At 31.7% G+C, this 22,634-nt stretch overlaps 2 protein-coding genes across 2 annotated transcripts; both read right to left on the bottom strand.

Moving 5' to 3' along the window:
* Positions 1–3,106: 3,106 nt before the first annotated feature.
* On the bottom strand, positions 3,107–3,622 carry LOC110696226 (lachrymatory-factor synthase-like). The gene has a single exon (XM_021873504.1). It carries the CDS (start codon positions 3,620–3,622, stop codon positions 3,107–3,109), a length of 516 nt encoding a protein of 171 aa, XP_021729196.1.
* Positions 3,623–7,659: 4,037 nt separating this feature from the next.
* Positions 7,660–8,178, bottom strand: LOC110696225 (lachrymatory-factor synthase-like). The gene has a single exon (XM_021873503.1). The coding sequence runs from the start codon at positions 8,176–8,178 to the stop codon at positions 7,660–7,662; it is 519 nt and encodes a 172-aa protein (XP_021729195.1).
* Positions 8,179–22,634: the final 14,456 nt, after the last annotated feature.

The raw sequence follows: 22,634 nt of genomic DNA, 5'->3' as shown, positions 1-22,634 counted from the left end.
ACCATATTAGTGATATTACCAGCTCATCTTCATTTCTATCCTTTTATGCGACAGGTCTCACCAAACACAACACATAGTATGTAATATTTGACGATATTATAAGTCACCTCTTAGTTTTTAAGATACTTTATCATTAGTCGTATTCAATAGAATATAAAACATATTCCTAAGTCTCAACAAACTACGGAGTATCACCTTAAACTTTGAATATGTTTTATTACTCTATCAATATTCTTTCTATTCGTAATTAAAAATTATATTGACAATGTAATTTGAACTAAATACGCCATTAATGAATAATATATAGAGTAGTTAATAACTTAATATATGACCATCTTTAACAAAAGAGAAGGCATATTTTAAGAATCTCACAAGAAAAAAACCTGAGGACTGTAGTTAAGCATCTATGTTTATTTCTTTGATTCTTTCGGCAGAAGACAGACTTTCTTTATTAATGATTTTTTTGTGAACATTTAGTGCTTTTGTCATTATCACCATGTTTCATTTTTAAGTTGTTTGTTTCTTCGTTTATTCTAATTCACAAAAGACAGAATAAGCTTTTTGCAGCATTATGTCAAATTAAGATTACTTGGTATTATTTTATTAAGTGAATACAGTAATTTGAATTTGCTCTGTTATTAGATAGTTCTATATTCGATGTCTTTGGATCATGTTCACCGCCCTTATCTTCTCAGCCAGCAAATGCGTTCTATAAATTCGGTACAACATCATAACTCATAAGATTAAGATAATGATTATTTAAAGTTTGTGCTTTAATCTGTTGAAGTATTAGTAGTAATGCAATCTATCTATCTTTAAGTACGTGTTTACAACCTATTTGGTATATAGATAGTAATAATGCTAATTGATGTTGATAATGCAAGCCAATTTGTATGTAAATTTATGTGGAAATTTTAATGTCAATGTCTTTGGTATAATGTCTAAGTAAACTTTTTTAATGTGGTGTTAATGGGCATTTATAAAGAAAAAACACAAGTTTGGATCGGGACGAATGTATTATTTTACCATATATACAAAAGGATGTTTTTCATACATAATCACACTGTAATGTATATTCTTATTATCTTCTTTGTCACCACCAGGTCAAGATTGGTTATTAAAAATTAGCTAATAGTCGTAAAACATTAACCACCAAATACCTAGCAATCGCTAAATTCTAACTAACATGCAATAGTTCCATTGATAGCTAAATTAACATAAAAATCACTAATTTAGTAAACAGCACACGTCGGCCAGCTGACACGGTTACTTAGTGTCTTGGTATCTTGGTTTGCCCAAATTAATGTTTCCGCAAGTTATGCTTAGATCTAGCTACTTAATTGGTGTAGTATAGTCAAAATTATGACCAAGAAATATAAATTTTTTGCATGTGTACTTTCTCACTTACTCAGTACTAGTGCAAAACGCCAACCTAAAAAATCACGTTGGGTTGAGAAATTGCAATGGTCCATACAAAATAAATACATTAAATTTACGTGCTTGGACAATTGTCACTGATTTGCGGCGTATTGATGTATTATTTGTGGAACCTTGTTTGTTGTTTCATTTCTTCAATTTGAACTTTTTTTAATGGTCCTCTTACACTTAAGCGTATGAAGGTGGTGACATTGACATTGCTCATAAGTCATAATTGGCTATGTTTCCTTCGAGAGAAGGAAAGTTTGAGTGGATTCAAAGCTTTAGTACATCTACTTCCCCTTTAAAATAAACTATATTTTCTAGGGACATAATTTGTTTTCATAATTAAATCTCATCTGATCTGAATTCAATTTTCAGAGTTGGTCATGAATCAAGCCAGGCCAGTGCATGAATCGTTAGGAATGTGAGGCACACCAAAAGGTTGTGTATGGACATCATTTATATAATTTGGCATGAGCAAGCTAAGTGTTGATCCACTTTCTTTTTTACCAATAGTTGAAGCAAAAGATAGTTAAAGGGGGCCACTATTATGACCCTGAAGTCTATTTAGAAAGACTGACACTGCTTGAACTTTCCTTATATGTACCAAACATGGCTCGCTGGAGTACAAGGCATGTAAGCTTACACAATCAGTCCCAGTTCCAACTCTATCCATGTTGTTTCTTTATTTGGCCAAATTTTCATTTTGCTTAATCTACTCGCTGAGCTTGCATTGAATTGATTGATTTGAACCATTTTCCAAGCCTTTTCTAATTTTGACTACTAATTTGTGACACTTTCCTCACTTTAACTCCTTAGGGTGAGTTTACTCTTAATGTCCTAATACGTTGCTCCTATAGAATAGACACATTTATATCACATCATATAAACTCAGTTAAATTATCTTTTGGGACTTTATTTTCTGTCCATATATTTCTTCCAATACCAACCACAATCTTTATTTTCTGATTAACAATGGGATAAGTTTGACAATTTTGAATTGTTTAGATGGAAAACCACAATAAGAACGAAATTACTATACGACCAGATAGACTATTACAGTCACATGACTTAAATTAACGACCAATAACAGTTCAACATATTTTAATGTTCTTCAACTGCCTTTTTATGTGTGACTCATCCTTCCATTATATTGAACGGTAACAATATCACTTAGAGAAAGAGTTTCCCTTTCTATGGCTTGGTAGTTGGCATGAATGAGAATAGCATATCTAACTACACAAGCATGTTTTGAGACAAGAAAAATGAATATTGCATTAATACATGTAGTGTTATTCAAGTTTATGAAAAAAGTAGAAACTAGCTAGATTATCAAGGATATAAGAATTGATAAGTTTAGGTTAACGTATGTAAGTGGATTCTACTAGTGACATACACGAATCGATGAGTAGAAAATAATGTGACCAATGATATGTAAAGTTCATTTGATAATCGGTTATTAAGTAAACTCACTTAGTAACATAGTTTCAATGAGTTAACAAAATAACGAGACAACGATATAAAAATTGAACCTTTATTTATTCAGAAGATTCTCATAACGACACCTATTAAATTAAAAGCTCCAATAATAATACAATTTAATTACTAGCATAAATTACAACTTTTTGAGATTATAATAAACTAAAATCATAATATAAGATAAATAATACATAAAAGCTTCAATATTTTAATTAGCTTCACATTGACTATAAGCTTCTTCCATCTTAATAACCATGCCATGAGCAATAGCCTTAAAAATCTCACAAAGACCTTCTAAGGTAAACCCTTCAACAGGATCAGCTTCAAACGTCCACACAAACTTACACCCACTTCTTCCATCATCATCATCATCATCACCGCCGTCGCTCGGAAACAACCGCATGGTTGAGACATAAGACTTGAACCCTGCGTTGTTATCAAGAACTTCATAGGACAAACACATCTGTGATGGATCAATGGATATAAGCCTTTCCTTAGCAAACCGAGCCACGCCGTCGCCTCCGAACTTTGAGGACTCACAACACCTAACCATGCCTGGCTCACCTAGTTCACCTTCTACTAGGTAACACTTCTCAAGGTGAGTAAACCATTTGTCTAAGGAGCAAAAATCTGCTATGAGTGGCCATGCTTGTTGTGGTGTGAGTTTTAGCTCTACTATTGTCTCTCCTTCCCATTTGGCTGACTCTTGAGCTTGGTCTCCCATTTTTAGTGAGAGAAATTAGTGAGAGAATATAAAAGATTTGAATTTTTTAAGGTGAGTTTATGGGGTGAAGAAGGATGATTAAGAATGAGCTTTTATAGACCAAGAATTGTTGTACATACATACAATAGATTAAGTGGACCAACAAATTAAAGTAGAGAGTGCTTGTGGGGGTTATGTCTTACCTTAAATATTTCTTTGAGATTTTTTTTTTTGTTTGGGTTTTATTAATTACTTTGTGATGGGACTGTATGAATTGTCACGTTAGTAATTCAAATGTCTATAAATGTAGCTATATACTTCGTATTGGTTATTTGCAAAAATACGTGACATGGAGATCGAGAAATATAATTTTAATCTATAATATTTTAGCTTTTTGGATGTTAATTACTCCCGAACCATTTTTAAAAGTTATTCCTATTTTAATTTTATTTTAATTAATAAGACCATCGTCACGCAAATCAAAGGAGTACTCCGTAACTAACAGAGACTCAAAGAGTAGCTTCATTGTCAAAAGGTGATACATTTATCATTTGTAACGTTGACATCTTGTAGTTATTCTCTAATATTATAATTATTTTAAACTAAAATATAATATTGTCATTTTTTTGTATAAGCCTTACACCATTGACATTTGTTTAGATGTAAAGGAGTGGATTAAAAGATAGTGTATTGTTGGCATGGGCCCTAGTTGAATATGAACCACAACACAAATTTGTTCTTCTAATTTGGTTGATGGTTTGTTATCATTTTATTTTTTTCGCTTTGTTCTTTTAAACCTCAGAGAAATGCATGGTTCATCTCAGAGAAAGAAGAAAAACAAATTACAAATCAAAATACTGTTCAACAATGTGAGACACGAAAGTTTTCATAAAGTACTTTAAAACCTTTTTTTTAATGGAATGTTAATTTGGCTAGCTATGCTTGAACGTTAAATCTAATATAAGTTCTACTAGTTGTTTAAGAAAACAAATGATATTTTGATTAAATATATATAGTTGGTAATGTTAAAATTTTAGTTTAGTTGGATCGCGTTCATTGAAATAAATATTAGTAATTATAGAGATGGATCTAAGATTTTAAATTTTGAGTGTCAACATTATATTTATATAGTAGTGCAAGACAAAACAAAAAAATATTTCAAAATTCATGAAGTACTACATTGGGATTCAGAAGTCATAAATTATCAAACTCCAGTATTTTATTTTCACAAGGAAAAAAAAAGATATAGTACAAACTGATTGTATATATATATTTTTAATTAATTTATTATTTTAGTGAAAGTCTTGTGTCATTATGTGTGGCTAACCACATGGTGTAACCACATTTGTTTATAAGTTTAATTATTATTCGTTTATATGAGTAATCTTAATTATTCATATGTATAACCTAATTTTGCCCATAGAGTAACCCAATTTAAAGAGTAAAATCAATTTTTTAAAAAAATAATCCAATTTGTTCATTCAATTCGATCTAGTAAAACATCCTTTCTTATATTTTTTTATTATTAAAAGAATAACTCCACTTTGTAATGAAAGTAACCCCATTTTTTCCATTGCGATAACCCCTCATTCATCTAACAAGTAACTCCATTACTCATTTAATTGTTTATATGTGAAATGGCCCTGTGATTATTTTTTGAGTGTTTATTGATAGATTTGACACGTAATTATTAACTAGTTGTTTTAGTACGTACACATTATCATAAGATATACTTCTCGCCCTACAGCATTACAATAAACATAACTACATAACACATAAGTACATAATAATACTAATGCTGCAATGCAAATATTTTCTTCTTAGTACACCAAGTTAATGTAACAGAAGTAGTATAAAATTGGTCAAATTATATTTATATTGGTCTAATCTGTAAGAAAACTATTGCATGAGAAAGAGACAAGAGGAAGAAGAAAAAGAGATCATCTATTGGAGAAGGGGAAGAAGAAAAACAGACCATCTATTCATTAAAAAAGAAAAAAAAAAAATAGAAAAAAAAGAATTCGATCCTCATCACAATAAACAAAACATTATCAAAAGCCAAAAGGTATCTCTTTAGACGCATCTTAATTGATTTGTGAACGCTATGTTGATGCGAATAACTTCGTTGCAAACTTACAAAAATTACTTCCCGGTCGATGTGGAGTTATGAACTGCCAAGCAATTAAAAGAAGGGAAGTTTATTACTTGAAGTTTAGAGGTGTCAATTTGAATGTTTAGGTAAGGTTTAGTAAGATCAGGTCGTCTTATATGTATTTTATGCTAAAGTATTGTGTTTTTATAAAGTCGAAATCTGAATTTGATTATATTGTTTCAAGTCGGATCAGTCATATTAGTTTTGGCATTTCTAGTTTTGGTGTCCTCCTCGTCTTTTTGAAGCGGCCCAGGTTTCTTTTGATGTGGCCCTTCGAGGTTCTTTGGAGCGCATTGTAACTGCTTCGGGGCCAGGTTTTGGTGATTGGCAATGGCGACTTGCCACCTTACCTTTTTCTTATGGTGGATTGGGTGTCTATTCAGCGGGTGATGTTCGTCACTATGCTTTCCTTGCGTCGCGTTTGCAGTCTTCTGGTCTTCAGACTTCGCTTCTTCGCAATTCTGGTATTGATGGTCCAGGTCCGGCCTCCGATGGCGCTCTTAGTCTTTTTAATAGGACTGTGGATACTGACCTTTTGCGTAACCCTAGTGAGATCGCTGCCCCTAACCTCATGGAAAAATTGGCAGATATATATTTCGCGAAGGTCACTGCATCTGTAGAATCCACTTTCTCCTTATCTCCGCGTCAGGTCGCCTTATGGAAGTCCCAGCAGGGGGATCACACATCTGCCTGGTTGCGAGCGGTCCCGATATCAGGTTTGGGTCAGACTATGAATGGTAAGACTTACCGTTGTGTTCTTTGCTACCGGTTGGGTGTTCCCTTGTTCTCCGTTTCGACTCCATGTTCTGCTTGCTCTAGAGTTTTTGATGGGGATATTTATGGGGATCATGCGGTGTCTTGTGCTGGGATGGTAGGTATTAAATATCGGCACAACGTTGTTCGTGATACCCTTGTTGATATTTGTTTCCGCTCTGGGATTTCTGCAAGGAAGGAGGTTAACGTTGGGTTGACTGGAGGGAATGACGGGGGCCTTCGACCGGCAGATGTGTTGCTTTATTCCTGGGAAAGAGGTCTTGATGTATGTGTTGACTTGACGGGGTGTTCTCCTTTGACTCAATCTGGGTTATCTGACTTTGTTCCTGGTCGTGTTGTGTCGGCTGCGGCTCAGCGGAAGCGGGACAAGTATGGGGCGTGTTGCAGGGCAATTGGCTATGGGTTTTTTCCTTTCTCCTTTTCTTCATTGGGGGAATTAGAGAAGGATGTTGTTGCGTTGCTGAAGCGGATTCAAGCGTTTGCTAGGACTCAGGATATTGGTGCTCGTGCAGCTGCTCATATCTTCAACAGGATCGGGTTCGCTATAGCTAGAGGGGTGGGGGCCCAGATTGTATCTCGGCTCCCCACTAATTTCTTGTAAATCAATTGACTTTGTAGGTTTTTGTTATAATAATAATAATAATGATGATGATGATGATGATGATGATGATGGTGGTTGTAAATCAATAACCAAAGGAAAAAAAAAAAAACTAATATACAGTTTTATCAACGCGTTTGTATGTTGCTGGCCACACCATGTAGTCGCTTGTAACGAAACAAAGTAACTCTTATAACACTGATCGAGTAATTTCTGATCAAGTAATCTTATAAAACTAACAAGGTAACCCCTATAACACTGACCGAATAACTCCTTTAAGACTAATTAACCCCCGTTAATGACTAGCCACACGATGTGTATAACCACATATAAAAGTGTGTGCAATTTTACTGGAGCATATGAATAGAGTAGATTTCAGAATGCTGCAAGTAAAAAACGGAGGAAGTAAATGTGCGTCAATAATACATATCATTCGACAAACTTAATTAATACGCTTAATTAAATAGTGCACAACATAAACAAATTGGAAAACCATAAAAATTTTCACTAGAAATTCCACCATAATAATAAAATTTATGAACTTGTAATAAGAGAATCTTCCATTGCTTTAGCCATCTTTAGCAAACTCACTTCATACTTCTTCACCGAATCCTCATATTTTAGCCCTTGAACAGGATCAACGGTAAAACTCCACTCAATCACACACCCTTCATTACCTTGATCATCACCACCTTGGCTAATCATGACCGTTGCTACATATGAAGTTAATCCAATGTTTGACTCTACTATCTCATAACTTAAACTCTTGTTCACTTCATCAACGGCTATTAATCTCTCCTTGGACAAACTAACCAATTCTTCACCGTTGATCTTTGAATCAAAATCCTTTTTTGGTAGGAAGAAACTCCTAGAAGAACCGACGCAAACTCTGATACAACCAACCTCACCATTAGTACCATGGACACCATAGGAATTGGAAAGGGTAGGAAAATATTTGTGAATGTTGAAGAAATCCTTGAAAAGTGGCCAAATTTGGTGTGGTTTAGTGCTTGGTAGGGTTGTTGACACCTTCCCTTCCCACTTTTCCTCCATTTTTTTGAGGGACAACAATATAATATGTCCTTAGCTACTTTCAAACTCATATATTTATAGTGAGTTAATGACTTACTGAGGTTGGCGATTTTTTAACATGGTACGTAATTGTAAGATTTAATTTGTTAGGTACGGTCTTTGTCAGAAATTAAAGTTCCTTAGCCTATATCTAATTGCACATTTATTATATATGTAACCAACTTGTACGTGGGATATAAATAGAGAAAGTAGTAAACAAAATTCTCCATCTTATTCACTTTTTTATCTTCACAAGAGTATCTCATTTTCATGAGCTTTTCATTTCCATATCTATTATGAGTAATGTAAATATATAATTCATGTAGTAATTTTACACTAATAAACTATTTTTGTTGTAATTTAATTTTTTTTACTTTTTTTTATAATTGCTAACAAAAAAGTAATAAGTACTCAGTATTAAAATTCTTGGAATTCCACAAAAATAAACGTTATAAACATCGCTTCAATATTAGTTCATTATCTATTACGAGTATTAATTCGACTATACCAACACTAAAAGCACAACAACACATGAACTTCATGGAGTAAGAAATAAATTTTCTACCAAAAAAGAAATAAAAAAAATCAATAAAAATATACTAAAAGACACACCAGTAATGACACGTGTCATCTTCTGGTGTGTCCTTAGTTTAGTTTTCTTTTTTTTTTTTTTTTTTGAATGAATTTCAATTAAAGAAAAAAAATCTTATACATAAATAATTCCCTAATCTTATACAATATAATTACTTAAAAATAAAAAAAAAATATTTGGCATATGTTTAACACAAATATTTATATAGCTATAAAAAAAATTATTAACATTATTTTAATCATTCTACATCATTTTATATCTAACGTATCTTTTGTAATCCTTTATTATAATCAAAATTTGTCAACAATATATTTACAATGTTTATAAAAAAAATTAATTAAAATCGTAGTTTAATAATGGTTATTGAAAATTACGGTGCATGGCACGGGAGCTAACCTAGTATCTATTAATTGGTTCACCCGGCCATTAAGACATAAATATCTACTAATTGGTTCACCCATTAAGACATTATTATTAATTGTTGATCTCTAATGAGTAATGGTTGAACTAACCACAAGGTAGATGTAACATTCTATGAAGTAACCTACAATCACATTTATTTATCACTGATTATAATATAATTAATAATCTTAATTAAGTATTTTATTCACTACATCTATTTAGCTTAGACTTTATACTTCCCAAAACAACAAAACATATATTATTTGAATATGTAGAGCTTTCCCAACTATTTCCTCAACCATTCTTCTTTTTAACCGATGAACAATTTATCGATGTTTTCACTAAATCTTTGAGAACTACAATTCTTCCACTATTCTCTCTCTCGACGAATGAACAACTTGCCGATATTTTCTCTAATAATTAGCAAAAGTGTTGATTAGTAATCAAGCCAATGGTTGATCTTAGCCGTATAAAAACACGTGTTAAAATCTTAGCAAGGTCTCTAGGTGATATCATACACCATCACCACACTCAATCATGCCGGTCAATGGATGTACACGTGACAGTCAACTATCCGAAGGAGTATGAATTTAGTTGTAGTAGTCCGGCATCCCCCGTGCACGTGATCAGAAGGTCCAAAAGTAAAAGATAGTATTACCCTCGTTCATTATGCTACTACAATCACAATTATCAACACCATGATGATGCCCTTAGAATTACGAATGGTCCATCTAAAATTATTACAATGGAGAGGTATGGTGATTGTAATGTTGATGATGATTATTATGATTTGACATGAATTGTGTGGATAGTGCAGCACAAGAATTCATTGATCGATTTTACGAAGAGTTGAGGTTACAAAAGTTTGCTCTCTGTGTGGACTGTATCCATCATTAATAGTCGTGTTATTAAGTGTAATTTTGATTGGTGACAATTAGATTATGATAAAGGATCAAGGAGAATATATTGTCCGTCAATTGATTAAAAGGGGATTCGTTATCAAGCATAAACGAGCTTCTATAGAGTATCAAATATATATCCTCTCCTTTACAATACATCAATATTAGTATTTTATGTTTCATCTTTTAATGCTTTAATTTTGTAACAATGATAATAAGGCAATATGTTTCATCTTAAAACTTAATATAGGTAGCAATTTGTAAATTGTAATAGAACATGCTTGTTTTAGATGAGATCATTTCACAATCATTTGTAATGAGAGGTTAAAAAAAACTAGTAACTCATTACAAAGTAAACATCACTGCATGTTCACTAGGCGTATATTGATGTTAAGGCTTAAGGATCTCAAATATAGCGAGAACTCACGTAATTTGAATATTATAACCTAAAATATTACTTCGTACTTACTTGGTCACAACTTTCAAGCTCAAATCGAGTTTTCAACTAAATAGCAATTCATATATTAATCTCAAACTAAACTCGCCTAGTTGGCCAAGCCAGTTTCTATACGAATTGAAGAAAATAAACCACCTAAATTTTTGTTATGCTAATCTATGAAAGCTCCTTTTTTTTTTTTTTTTTCTTTTTGTTCCCTTGCGATGAAAAAAAAGGTACAAAAATAAACAATACTTGTGGAGATTCGTGATTCATGAAAAAAAAAAAAACTAACCTTTTTTTCCCCAATATTAAAATGCATATACTCCTTGTTTTTACTAGTGAACTACAACTACCCCATTGTTTGATACTTTGATTGTTGTATCCTTTGCATAATACGGAGGAAACGACTTTACAATAAAAAAAACATATAAAAATCCAACAGCTAGAAACAGTGGGTCAGAGGTCCTGAGTTGGCCCAGTACAGCCCAGCCCAACCTGGTTAACTCGCCCTAGCCAGCTCATTAACTAGGCTTCATTGTAGGCCCATAAAACTGAACAGTCATGTTCGGTTTGTAAATGATGTACGAACTGAGCCCAATCAACTTCCTTAAGCTTTTTGGTGGTTCCATCGGCTTCTTTTTTCCGGTTTAACAACAAATAATGAAATATCTAGTATTTAGGCCCGGACGATGCCCCGATTTACTATATTATTTCTATGATAAAAATCGTTATTAATATTTAATTATTATTAAATACCATGTAACATGGTAATAGCTTAGTGGCTAATACTTTATAATTTAAACTTAAGATTGTGGGTTCAAATCTTACAAGAACCATATTTGAGTAAAAAAATAAGGAGAGTGCCATGTGGTTCCTAAACTTGTTTAGAAACGTCTTTTAATATATATTGTAGATAGATAATAATGTCATTTAAATAATTTTATGTAGATTTCTAATTGATTTTACAAAGACTTCATCACTAACTTCTTCATCGAATTCAACAACTTGTCAACTTCAATTTTAGTTGACTACTAATTTAGGACCCGTGCTACTGATAAGTTAAAAAAACATTTAGTTATTAATGTACCTATATATAACAAAGAAAATTTGATAAAAAAACAATTACTTATTAACCAAACAATTACTTGTTTGGTTGGATGATATTTTTCTTGGAAATGAAAATTTCTAGGCAATAGCTAAAATATGTTGTGTTTGGCTAGAAATTTCCAAGAGCCACATAGCATGGGAAATAACTCACCAAGCCCCCCAAGGTGAGTGAATTCCTATAATACATAGAAAGTTATTTCCTAGGAAATACTAATTCCCATGATGTCAATCAAACACTTTTGTTAAATTTTTATGCAATTAGCAAGGGAATTAACTTCCCATGATATATGATTTCACGTGGGAAATTATTTCCCATGTTGAACCAAACAAGCACTAAGTATAAAAAATCAAACATAAAACATACTAGCATAAGCGTACGAATTATAGTAATTGTTAGTTGCTTAACAAAGTATAGGAATTATATTGTATCCTTTAATTTAACTAAGTATTACTTCCTCCGTTTTTTTTTTTTTTTTTTTTTTTAATTCATCAGTTTGACTTTAACATTATTCACATGTCATGTTTGACTTAATTATTTGCTATCATAAAATAAATAAATTTTATTATATAATATATCATTTGATTTGTCACAATGTCTACTTTCATAATATATAATTTGTTACAATTTTTACTAGTAGACAATTAAAATATTAATGGTCAAAGTTAAGTCTTGGCAAATGTGCCGGTCAAACTGATACATTTAAAAAGAAAAACAGACACAAACTATTGGGAGTCCGCACCCAATGTTTCGTGCGGCGGAGGGGATGACGATGACGATGACGACAACAATGGTGGATGACGGCGATGACGATGACGGTGAATGGTGGATGACGATGACTTTGGCGATGACAACTGGCGATGACGATCGGAAAATGGACCTTGCGGCAGCAATGGTGGATTATTATTTTTATAAAATAAATTCTATTGTGATCTTGCGACAGCAATGGTTCCGCTTTCTTCCGCCAATTCATGGAAACTTGCAGTCTTTTCATTTTCTCAATTTTCAGGTTCCTTTTCATTTCTATCTTACTTTTATTCTTATTATTATTTTTATAAAATAAATTCCATTGTCTGGATGATATCATCTACAAGTTGGATGATATCATCTATAAGTTGGATGATATCATCTATAAGTTGGATGATATCCTTTATACCTGGATGTGATATTATGTATATAAGCCAACAAAAGGAACATATCATCCAACTGATGTCTGATATCAGTCAATATTAGGAACATATCAGACATTAATAAAATCATATCAGCCAACAAAATGAACTATCAGCCAACAAAAGATACATATCAGCCAACAAAAGGAAGATATCAACCAATAAGTGAAGCATATCAGCCAACAAAAGGATGAAATCAGCAAACAAAAGCAATATATAAACCAACAAAATAAATATATCAGCCAACATTATGAAACATATAAGCCAACGACAAAATAAATATATCAGCCAACAAAATAAAGATATAAAGCCAACTAAAGAAACATATCAGCCTACAAATGAAACATATATATATAGATGATAAAGTTGTTATTTAATATATAGATGATATATATTACAAAGTTTAAATCACAGCTTTTCTTATATATAGATGATAAAGTTGTTATTTAATGTTAAATCAATAACATAATACTAAAACAGACATCAGGAATGACACGTGTCACTTCCTAGTGCTGTTTTTTCCCTCCAAAACTCCCCGCTCCCTTTTTAGCATAAATATTTTATTTTTGGAATATTTGGATAATATAACTATAATAATATATTATTCCTAATTTTATATATTATCTTTATAATACTACCTTCGTTAAATATTAGTTACAAGTTTGGGGTATTATTTGTGAGATATAAAATATTTCAAAGTTGCAACTAATATTTAACGGAGGTAGTAATTATTGTATTCCATTTTATTTCGTATTCTATTTACTTAAAATAGTTACACAAGATTTTGAGACCTTTTAATTAAGGGAGAATAAACTATAATTTAGAAGGTTAAAATATGATGGAGAGTATAAAATAACAGGGGCCAAAACTACAATATTAACATTTAAATTACCATTATATAGTTGTACAATAGTGGAGTTCAATGAAAAAAAAAAAAAAACATTTCTATTCATGGTGTTGATTTGAAATCTTATGAAATAATAACAATTGAGTGAGTTTTCTGTTAAATATTTCTGTAATAATTTACCAATTTATAACATTTTTTTTCCCTTCAAAAAATCTATTAACTATTACTAAAACAGCTCATGCTTACATCGATCATTTTGGACATATGTCAAGCTATCATTAAAAAATTTCCCGCCAATAAAATATATGATGTCTGTTTTAAGTGTTTTTTAAAAAATTATTCTACTTAGTTTATTTTTTGGAAGTACATTGTATAGTTTATTTTTTTTTTACTAAATTAATTCATTTATAGAAAATCATACGACATCTACAATGTATATTTTTATTGGGAATCACATGCATCATTAATATAATATAATGTACACTATTTTAAAATATTTTCAACACAACTAATCAAAAATAATTTATTTTTTTCTCAATTGTAGTTTAAATAGTTTTTCGCCTTACTATTTCATCTTTCTTATATGCATTGCATTTGTTTGTTCCACATGAACTGCCTCATTTTTATATTATATCACAAAATAATTATGGAAAAAAAGTTATTACTACCGTGCATCGCACGGGCACTAATCTAGTTGCTCAATATTCTATGCACCAATAAAAAATGCTCAATATTCTTTCCATAGTTTGGTAAATTAAAATTGTCAAAAATATCACGTTTTGGTAAATACAGTAAATACAAAAATGTGAATCTTGTATAATAATCTTTATATAGTAATTGACTTTGAAAAAAAAAAAAAAAAAAAAAAAGAGTGAATTTGGTGGGAAAAAACAGCACCAAGAAGTGACATGTGTTATTCTCGGTGTCTGTTTTAGTATTAAGTTATTTAGTGATGATTAACTTTATCTCATTTTCATCTAGGGTTGTTAAACATAAATAACATATCGTGTTCACATAACCTTTTCTTTTTTTTAAGACCTAATGCATTGAAATAAGCATTTATATCCGTAAAATTTGCTTAATAAAGTGTAGCAGGTAAATTTAAGTTAGGATTGGGTGCAAGAAGGCAAAGACCAAGTTGATCTTAAAAACTTATGTTGTCTATAATATACACCTTTAAAGCACAATGATCCATAATAGGTTGTCCAAACAAAACTCAATCAACTTCTTGTTTGATTTTAAATGAATGGTTTTAAGTTCGTGCTTTATTAATGAAGGTGTTGATATACTTTGTATTGGGTTATACGATTTTTAATAGCACACAACGAAGTTAAATACATTATAAGATCTTAATGAGTAGAAAATACTATATACGTGATGTATAGTATATTGTATGGTGTATTGTTCTTTCCTCAAGTAGTTTTGTCTATTCTGGTAAAGCTACTATGTAAGACAAAATATTCTAGCTGTCATTTTCGTTTGTTTTTGGTGTGCTGTCACACTGTCAATGGTGTAATGGTGATATATAAATGAGTGAATGAATCTTCCTAGGGTAGAGCCTTAAAAAGATTTTGCTGCGCCATTTTCTTTCTTACTGAAAAGATGAACAAAGCTTGAAACTTTCTTCATGGTATCAGAGCTCACCAGGTTGTGGGACTCAAAAATCTGAAAAATTTAATCTGAAAAATTTAATCTTTTTTAAACAAAATCAATCCAAAATTATTCAAACACAAAATGGGTGATAAAACAGTAGTGCCTTATGCTGATTCTTACTACTTTGGTAGTTCTGATCATTCGACCAATGGATTGGGAAGCATCACTATTAATGGAAGTAATTATCTGAACTGGAGCAGAAGCGTGAGGATGGCTCTAGGTGCAAAAAACAAGCTTGGATTCATTGATGGTAAGGTAAAAAAAACCCCGTTTATTATGAAGATTTGAGTAAATGGGTCAGAAATGATTATATGTTAAGATGTTGGTTGTATGCTTCTGTTTCACCTAAAATTGCTGAACAAATACTCATATGTGAATCTGTTAAAGAATTTTGGGATAAACTTCTGGAAAGATATGGTGAAACTAATGCACCTCAGCTATACTTGTTAAAAAAGGAAGTAAATGGTTTGTAGCAAAATGAGATGAGTGTAGGAGATTACTGTGGAAAACTTAGAAATTATTGGGATGAAATAAGTAATCTTGAAGGATATCTTGAGTGTAGTTGTGGAGCCATGAAAAACTGCACTTGCAATGTCTTAAAGAAACTGGTAGAGAAAGATGTAAAGAACAAAGTGATTGATTTCTTGATGGGTTTGAATGGAATTTATGATAACATGAAAGGAAATATTCTGGCAATGGATCCTTTGCCAACGGTGAACAAGGCATATCATATGATACAGTAGATTGAAAAGCAAAAGGAGGTTTGTAGTACAATGAAATCAGCAGTTGAATCGAGTGCTATAGCAGTGAGCAAATACACCAATGGAGGGTCACAGTAGAGCAATAATAATGCTAAGGGTAAGGGGTTTCAGAAAAGAGAAACCAAAGAAGAGAAGCACAAAAAGCATTTTTGTGAACATTGTAAGATGAGGGGACACGTGAAAGAAGGTTGTTTTAAGCTACATGGGTTCCCAGACTGGTTTAAAAATCCTTCAAAAGGAAAGGGATCAGTGAGTCATGAACTTCGAAAGAGATGGTGAATGCAGTAGTTCAGCAAGTCTTGAAGGCTATGAATGCAAAGCCTTCAAGACTTGAGGAAATAAGTCACATTTGAGCAACTTTGCAGGTATAATTTCCTCCTACAATGCATGCTCTTATTATGAAATCCTTAGAAAGAAACCCTGGATTATAGATTCAGGAGCCTCATACCACATGGCAAGTAGCAAAGATCTCTTTGTTGAGATGAGAACTTTGACGAAGAAACCTGTCTCTGTAGGGCTTTTAGATGGAACTATGAGATTTGTGAAAGAAATAGGAAGTGTCTCACTGAGTCTAGATATAGGACTCAGAAATGTTTTATATATACCTGAGTTTAAACATAATTTGCTGTCTGTGAGCAGATTAATGGAACAAGCAAAACTGAAGGTGATATTCATTGACAGTGAATGTATGTTTCAGGACTCTTCTAGTGGAAGGACAGTTGGAACAAGAAGGAAGGTAGGTGGGATTTACAAACTGATGACAAAGGGAGAGCAGAATGAAGAATGTAGGAAAGAAGTAATGAAGTAGAGTGTAATAATTCTGTTTTGAGGTGTAATACTGAACAACAGTTGAACTTGATGCATCAAATATTAGGACATGGGTCCTTATCTAAGATGAAACATTTATCCTTTCTTAAATGTAAGGGTTTGAATGATTATTTCTTTTGTGATACATGTTGTTTGGCTAAACATCATAAGCTAAATTTTCATGTTAGTCATTCTATGGCAGAAAATGTCTTTGATTTGTTGCATATAGATCTTTGGGGAGCCTACAGGATTCCTGCATTAACAGGTAGAAGATATTTTTTAACAATTCTTGATGATCATTCAAGAGTTACTTGGACTCATTTGCTTTACAATAAAGAGCAAGTGAAAGACATTTTAGTTGCTTTATTTGCTTATATTGAGAATCATTTCAAAACAACTGTAAAGGTTGTTATAAGTGATAATGGAACTGAAATTTTCCAGGAAGAATGCTCTGCTATTTTTGCAAAAAGTGGCTCTCTATTAGGATATTAATTCCTCTTGCTATTTTGAGAGGGTGGGATCTGCATCAGCTAGACATAAATAATGTCTTTCTTCATGGGCACTTAGAGGAGGAAGTATACTCGAAGATTCCAGCAGGGTATGAGACATCCCAAGAAGGAAATGTTTGTAGACTTAAGAAAAGCTTTTATAGGTTGAGCAAGCCTTGAGGCAGTGAAATTTAGAGTTGAAGAAATTCCTATTGTAGCATAAATTCAAGCAATGTGTGAGAGACAATTATGTATTTTACAAGAAGCAAAATGAGAAAATATGCATAATTTTGGTTTATGTAGATGATCTTTTGATCACTAGAGATGATAACTCAATGATTGAGCACATGAAGAAAAGATTGAATGAAGTGTTTACCACGAAAGACCTGGGACATCTTAGATATTTTTTGGGAATAGAAGTAGCAAGAAGTGCTCATGGAACCATGATAAACTAGAGAAAGTATGCTACAGAAATTGTGAATGATTGTGGAATGAGTAATTGTACAACATTAACCTTCCCTTTCCCTAAAGGAGTCAAACTCTCAACAGCAGATGGAGAGTTAATGGAAGATCCACAAGTTTTTCGAAGATTGATTAGCAGACTGCTCTATTTAAATCTTTCCAGGCCAGATTGGCAGCCAATATCTAAGCTGTCCTAGAAAGCCTCACATGGCAGCTGCTCTACATGTGATAAAATATCTAAAAGGGACTCTTGACCTTGGACTGTTCTATCCAAGCACAAAAGATGAATGTTTGACAGCTTTCTCTTATGCTGATTGGGGAAGTTATGCTCATAGTGGTCGATCCTTGACATGATACTGTGTTTTCTTAGGAACTTGCTTAGTTTCCTGGAAAACAAAGAAGCAAAAGGTGGTGTCAAAATCCTCATGTGAAGCTGAGCTCAGAACCATGTCTCAAACCACAAGTGAAATAGCTTGGGTTACAGGAATCCTTGAAGATCTAGAGCAACATGTTCAACAACCTGTGACACTGTTCAGTAATAACAAGTCTGCATAATACATTGCTCATAACTCTGCCTTTCATGAACGCACAAAACATCTAAAGGTGGATTGCTACTATGTTCGAGAAAACATTGAAAGTGGACTAATTTCCACCACTCATGTTAAATCTTCCCTTCAACTTGCAGACATCATGACAAAATCCTTACCTGGTCATCAGCACTGGTTTCTAAGTTCCAAGTTAGGACTTGGTAAACTATCCCAAGTCCAACTTGAGGGAGGAGTGTAGAAAATACTAAATACGTGATGTATAGTATATTGTATGATGTATTGTTCTTTCCTCAAGTTTTGCCTATTCTGGTAAAGCTGCTATGTAAGACAGAATATTCTGGCTGTCATTTTCGTTTGTTTTTGGTGTGCTGTCACACTGTCAATGGTGATATATAAATGAATGAATGAATCTTCCAAGGGTAGAGCCCTAAAAACATTTTGCTGCGCCGTTTTCTTTCTTAATGAAAAGATGAACAAAGCTTGAAACTTTCTTCATAATGGGAAGTTGTTTGATGTATGAAACGTATCAATAATTTGCTTCTATAGTAAAAGTTACCTAATTAGATGCAATAGCGAGCTAGGAGAACATTGTCCTCGAATTGATCCATGCACTTATAATGCAAAAAATATTAAAAAAATCAGAAAGTAAGAACACAGGTTTTACGTGGTTCACTAATTAAGACGAATTAGCTATGTCCACAGACAAGTGAGAGAAGAGTTCTTATTGGTGTTGAGGAAAGTAAGTATTACATAATGGTGGGTAGCTTAAACTCTAATGGAGTTTATTAGTGCGGCCAAAGCCTAAAATGAAATAGGTTGAAGATAGACCCAAAAAAGAAAACTGTAGCTAACACAATAGTTGTTCGAAGAGGGATAACCGATTCAAGACATATTCTAACAACCCTCATCATCTTGTTTATTGTGATTGCTTGATTATTAATTAGTTTTTCATTCCTTCCTTTCAAAAAAAAAAAAAAAAAAAAAATGAAAAGCTTTTCATTCCTTAAAGTCTATATTAGCATTTAGTATCTAATTTGCAACTAAAGTGTCAATGATGGAGTATAAGTGTATAACATATGCTGAATGATCGATTTCATTGTCTGGAATTCTAGTTGGTGGGTTTGTGAAAACCACTATTTTTAATAACTGAACTAGTTTTTAGCCCGAGTGATGCCCCAGATAATTGTATGTATATTAAAACTAATTTTTAATATGTTAAATTAAGTGAAATATAATTATTGATTAGTTAATTTTTTAAATGACTAATGTTTTTTTTTATAAAGGTACTTGTACTTTTGTTTCAAAAATTATTGAACATCAAAATTCATTATCTAATAGTGCGTATCCTAAGTTCTTCCATTGTTATAAGAATCCCCCTAAAATGGAAATATTTTTTTAAAAAAAAAAAAAAAAAACATTATTAGCATGAAAAGTACTATATATTTTTTAGTTATCTTCCAAATATATATATATATATATATATATATATATATATATATATATATATATATATATATATATATATATATATATATATATATATATATATATATATATATATATATATATATAAAGAGAGAGATGAGATTAATTTTGTTATTATATTAAACTCCGTACATTGTTGTTAAATGTATCTGAATAAAATTTGTATATATATTATTAAAGTTTGAAATTTATAAATGAAATTAACTATTGAAGTGGTTGAAAAAATTAATCATAATGATATAATGAATATGGAAATAATGGTGATAATTAATGGTACTACATGGCACCACATCATATGCCAAGTAATGTCGTCATGTGGCACAATTACTATACATGCCTTTGGTGACACATGGCAGAATTGTATGTATTGCCATTGAGTTTTAATAATATATAATAATAATTATAATATATTGATATTGATTAGCATTCATAAAAGACAAATGAAGAAAGAATATATATTTTTAAAAAATGGCAATCAAGGCTTAAGATGAAAGTTATTGTAAGAAGGAAAATGGAAAATAATGCCAACGATAATGAAAAACATATTTTGCCAAACCGATAAATTTAAAACTAGATGGAAGCCCGTCATCTAAGATTTTTAATTATTTGATTTATTGTATTTAATAATTTCAGACACAATTACAAAAGTTTAATATTTATTTTTTTAGTATAATTTATAATGAATTTATTAAATATAAATAAATTGTAAGTATGATAATTTTTCCATTATATAAAATCTTTATTGTGAAATGAAATTTTCTTTAATAATTTAAAACCTAAATCATTATTCATTGTTTTACCATATATTTTATTTCGATAGAATCACCAACCTCGTCCACAACCAACCTACTACATCAATGGATAAATTGAACCGTGAAATGTTAGCCAAATTGAAATTGATATAAATTAAATCTTTACATTTATATAAAATAAATCAATATATTTACCAATAAATGAAAATTTGTTGCGATATAAAATCAAATCTATGCATTGGAATTTTTTCATCATTTCCGAAAATAACCAAAGTCATCCATATATTAAGTATACAACATCTAATCGTATGCCATTACATAAACAAATAATCGTTAAGTATCCTAAATAATACAATGTAACTAATAATTACAAATATAAATTTAAACATAAGATTTTAAAAATTACCCGGACATTGATGACCTAAAACTAACACAAAATTACTAACACAAAATTCGGTTGATGGGATTTTGTATTGATACGAAATTTTATTTGTGTTGTATGATGTGTTAGATCTGCATGTAAAAAAACATTTAGTAAATAAAACATAAACATATAATCGTTGAGTATCCCAAATTAATACAATGCAAGTAATAATTAGAAATACTAATTTAAACATAGGATTTTAAAAATTAAGCTAAAAACTACCCGGCCATTGCTGACCAAAAATTAACACAAAATTACTAACACAAAATTCGCTTGATGGGGTTTTTTTTATTGATACGAAATTTTGTTTGTGTCGTATGATGTGTCAATTTATAATGGTAGGTAGCACAAATTTTAAATTAATTATAATTAACGAACATCTAAGATTTTTAATTATTTGATTTATTGTTTATCATTTAAATATCTTTTAGTATAATTTTTTTGGATTTCTTATACTCGTAGTTTTGAATTAATAAATTTATCTTTTCCTATATTTTTACTTTATCTGTTTCATTAAAATAATTTAATTCGTGGATTATAATCTACGTGGCATTATTAGATATATCAAATCTAATTCGTTACTTTTATCTAGGTGGCGACATAATTTTTTAATTCAAAAATTAAATACTAATCTTTCTTCTTATTGGTCGAAATAAGTATATTTCTTACGTGGCACTCCGAATGCTCTCCAAAAATGCCTACTTTATTTATATAAAATATTAGATTATTTTATCAGAAAGATACATGACTCTAAAGACCCCTCTATCTCTGAAATAAACCAATAAAAATCTAAAATTACCTGTATCTTAAGGGAAAACTAGAGAACAAAACTTCTGAAAGAAGTTAGAACAATATCTTTCGAAAAAATACATTTCCGTAAGAAAATAAAAATGAAGAGTAGCGCACAATAACGAACAATCACGCGAAACTTCAAATGTCACCAAGACTACCAACCCACAAACGGTGTTGGAGAGGCCAGAGAGTAAGATAGATTGTGCGTAACATCAAGGGATTTGTTAAACATCGCCCACAAATTACTACATAAAGCCCACAAAATTAATATGATTTGACAGTTTTGCCCCTTTGTCAATTTTCTCTGAAAACGAAAATTTCACTCGCCGAAAAATGTGGAGTCGTACGAGGACGCCGGGGGAAGCCGGAGATCCGGGGGACGACGAATGTCATAGGAAAAGACGGCTGGCGTCCGGAGGAGCCGCCACCACCGTGGCACCGGCGCCTGGCCGGGACGCCGCCACCATGGCGCCTAGCCAGGACGCCTGTACCATGGTTGAGGCTTCCAGGCCAGGCGCCATGACCATGGTACTGGCGTCCCGGCTAGGCGCCACCACCATGGTGGCGGCGTCCCGGCCAGGCGCCGGTTCCAGGGTGGTGGTCCGGCCAATTTTTTTTTTACATTTGACTTGCTTAAAATTCAAAATAAAAAATTTTCTCAGTTACCAACAAAAAAAAAAACAAAATATTAAAAAAAAAAAAGAAACTTTTTTTTCTCAATTTCCAACAAAAAAAAAACACAATATTACACAAAAAAAAGAAAACAAAAAATTATCAATTTCCAACAAAAAAAAATGATATTACACAAAAATA

This window comes from Chenopodium quinoa, unplaced genomic scaffold (genome assembly GCF_001683475.1).
Source record: "Chenopodium quinoa cultivar QQ74 unplaced genomic scaffold, ASM168347v1, whole genome shotgun sequence".
NCBI lineage: Eukaryota > Viridiplantae > Streptophyta > Magnoliopsida > Caryophyllales > Amaranthaceae > Chenopodium > Chenopodium quinoa.
Note: the sequence above shows the minus strand (reverse complement) of the source record. Positions and strands in the feature narration are given on the sequence as shown.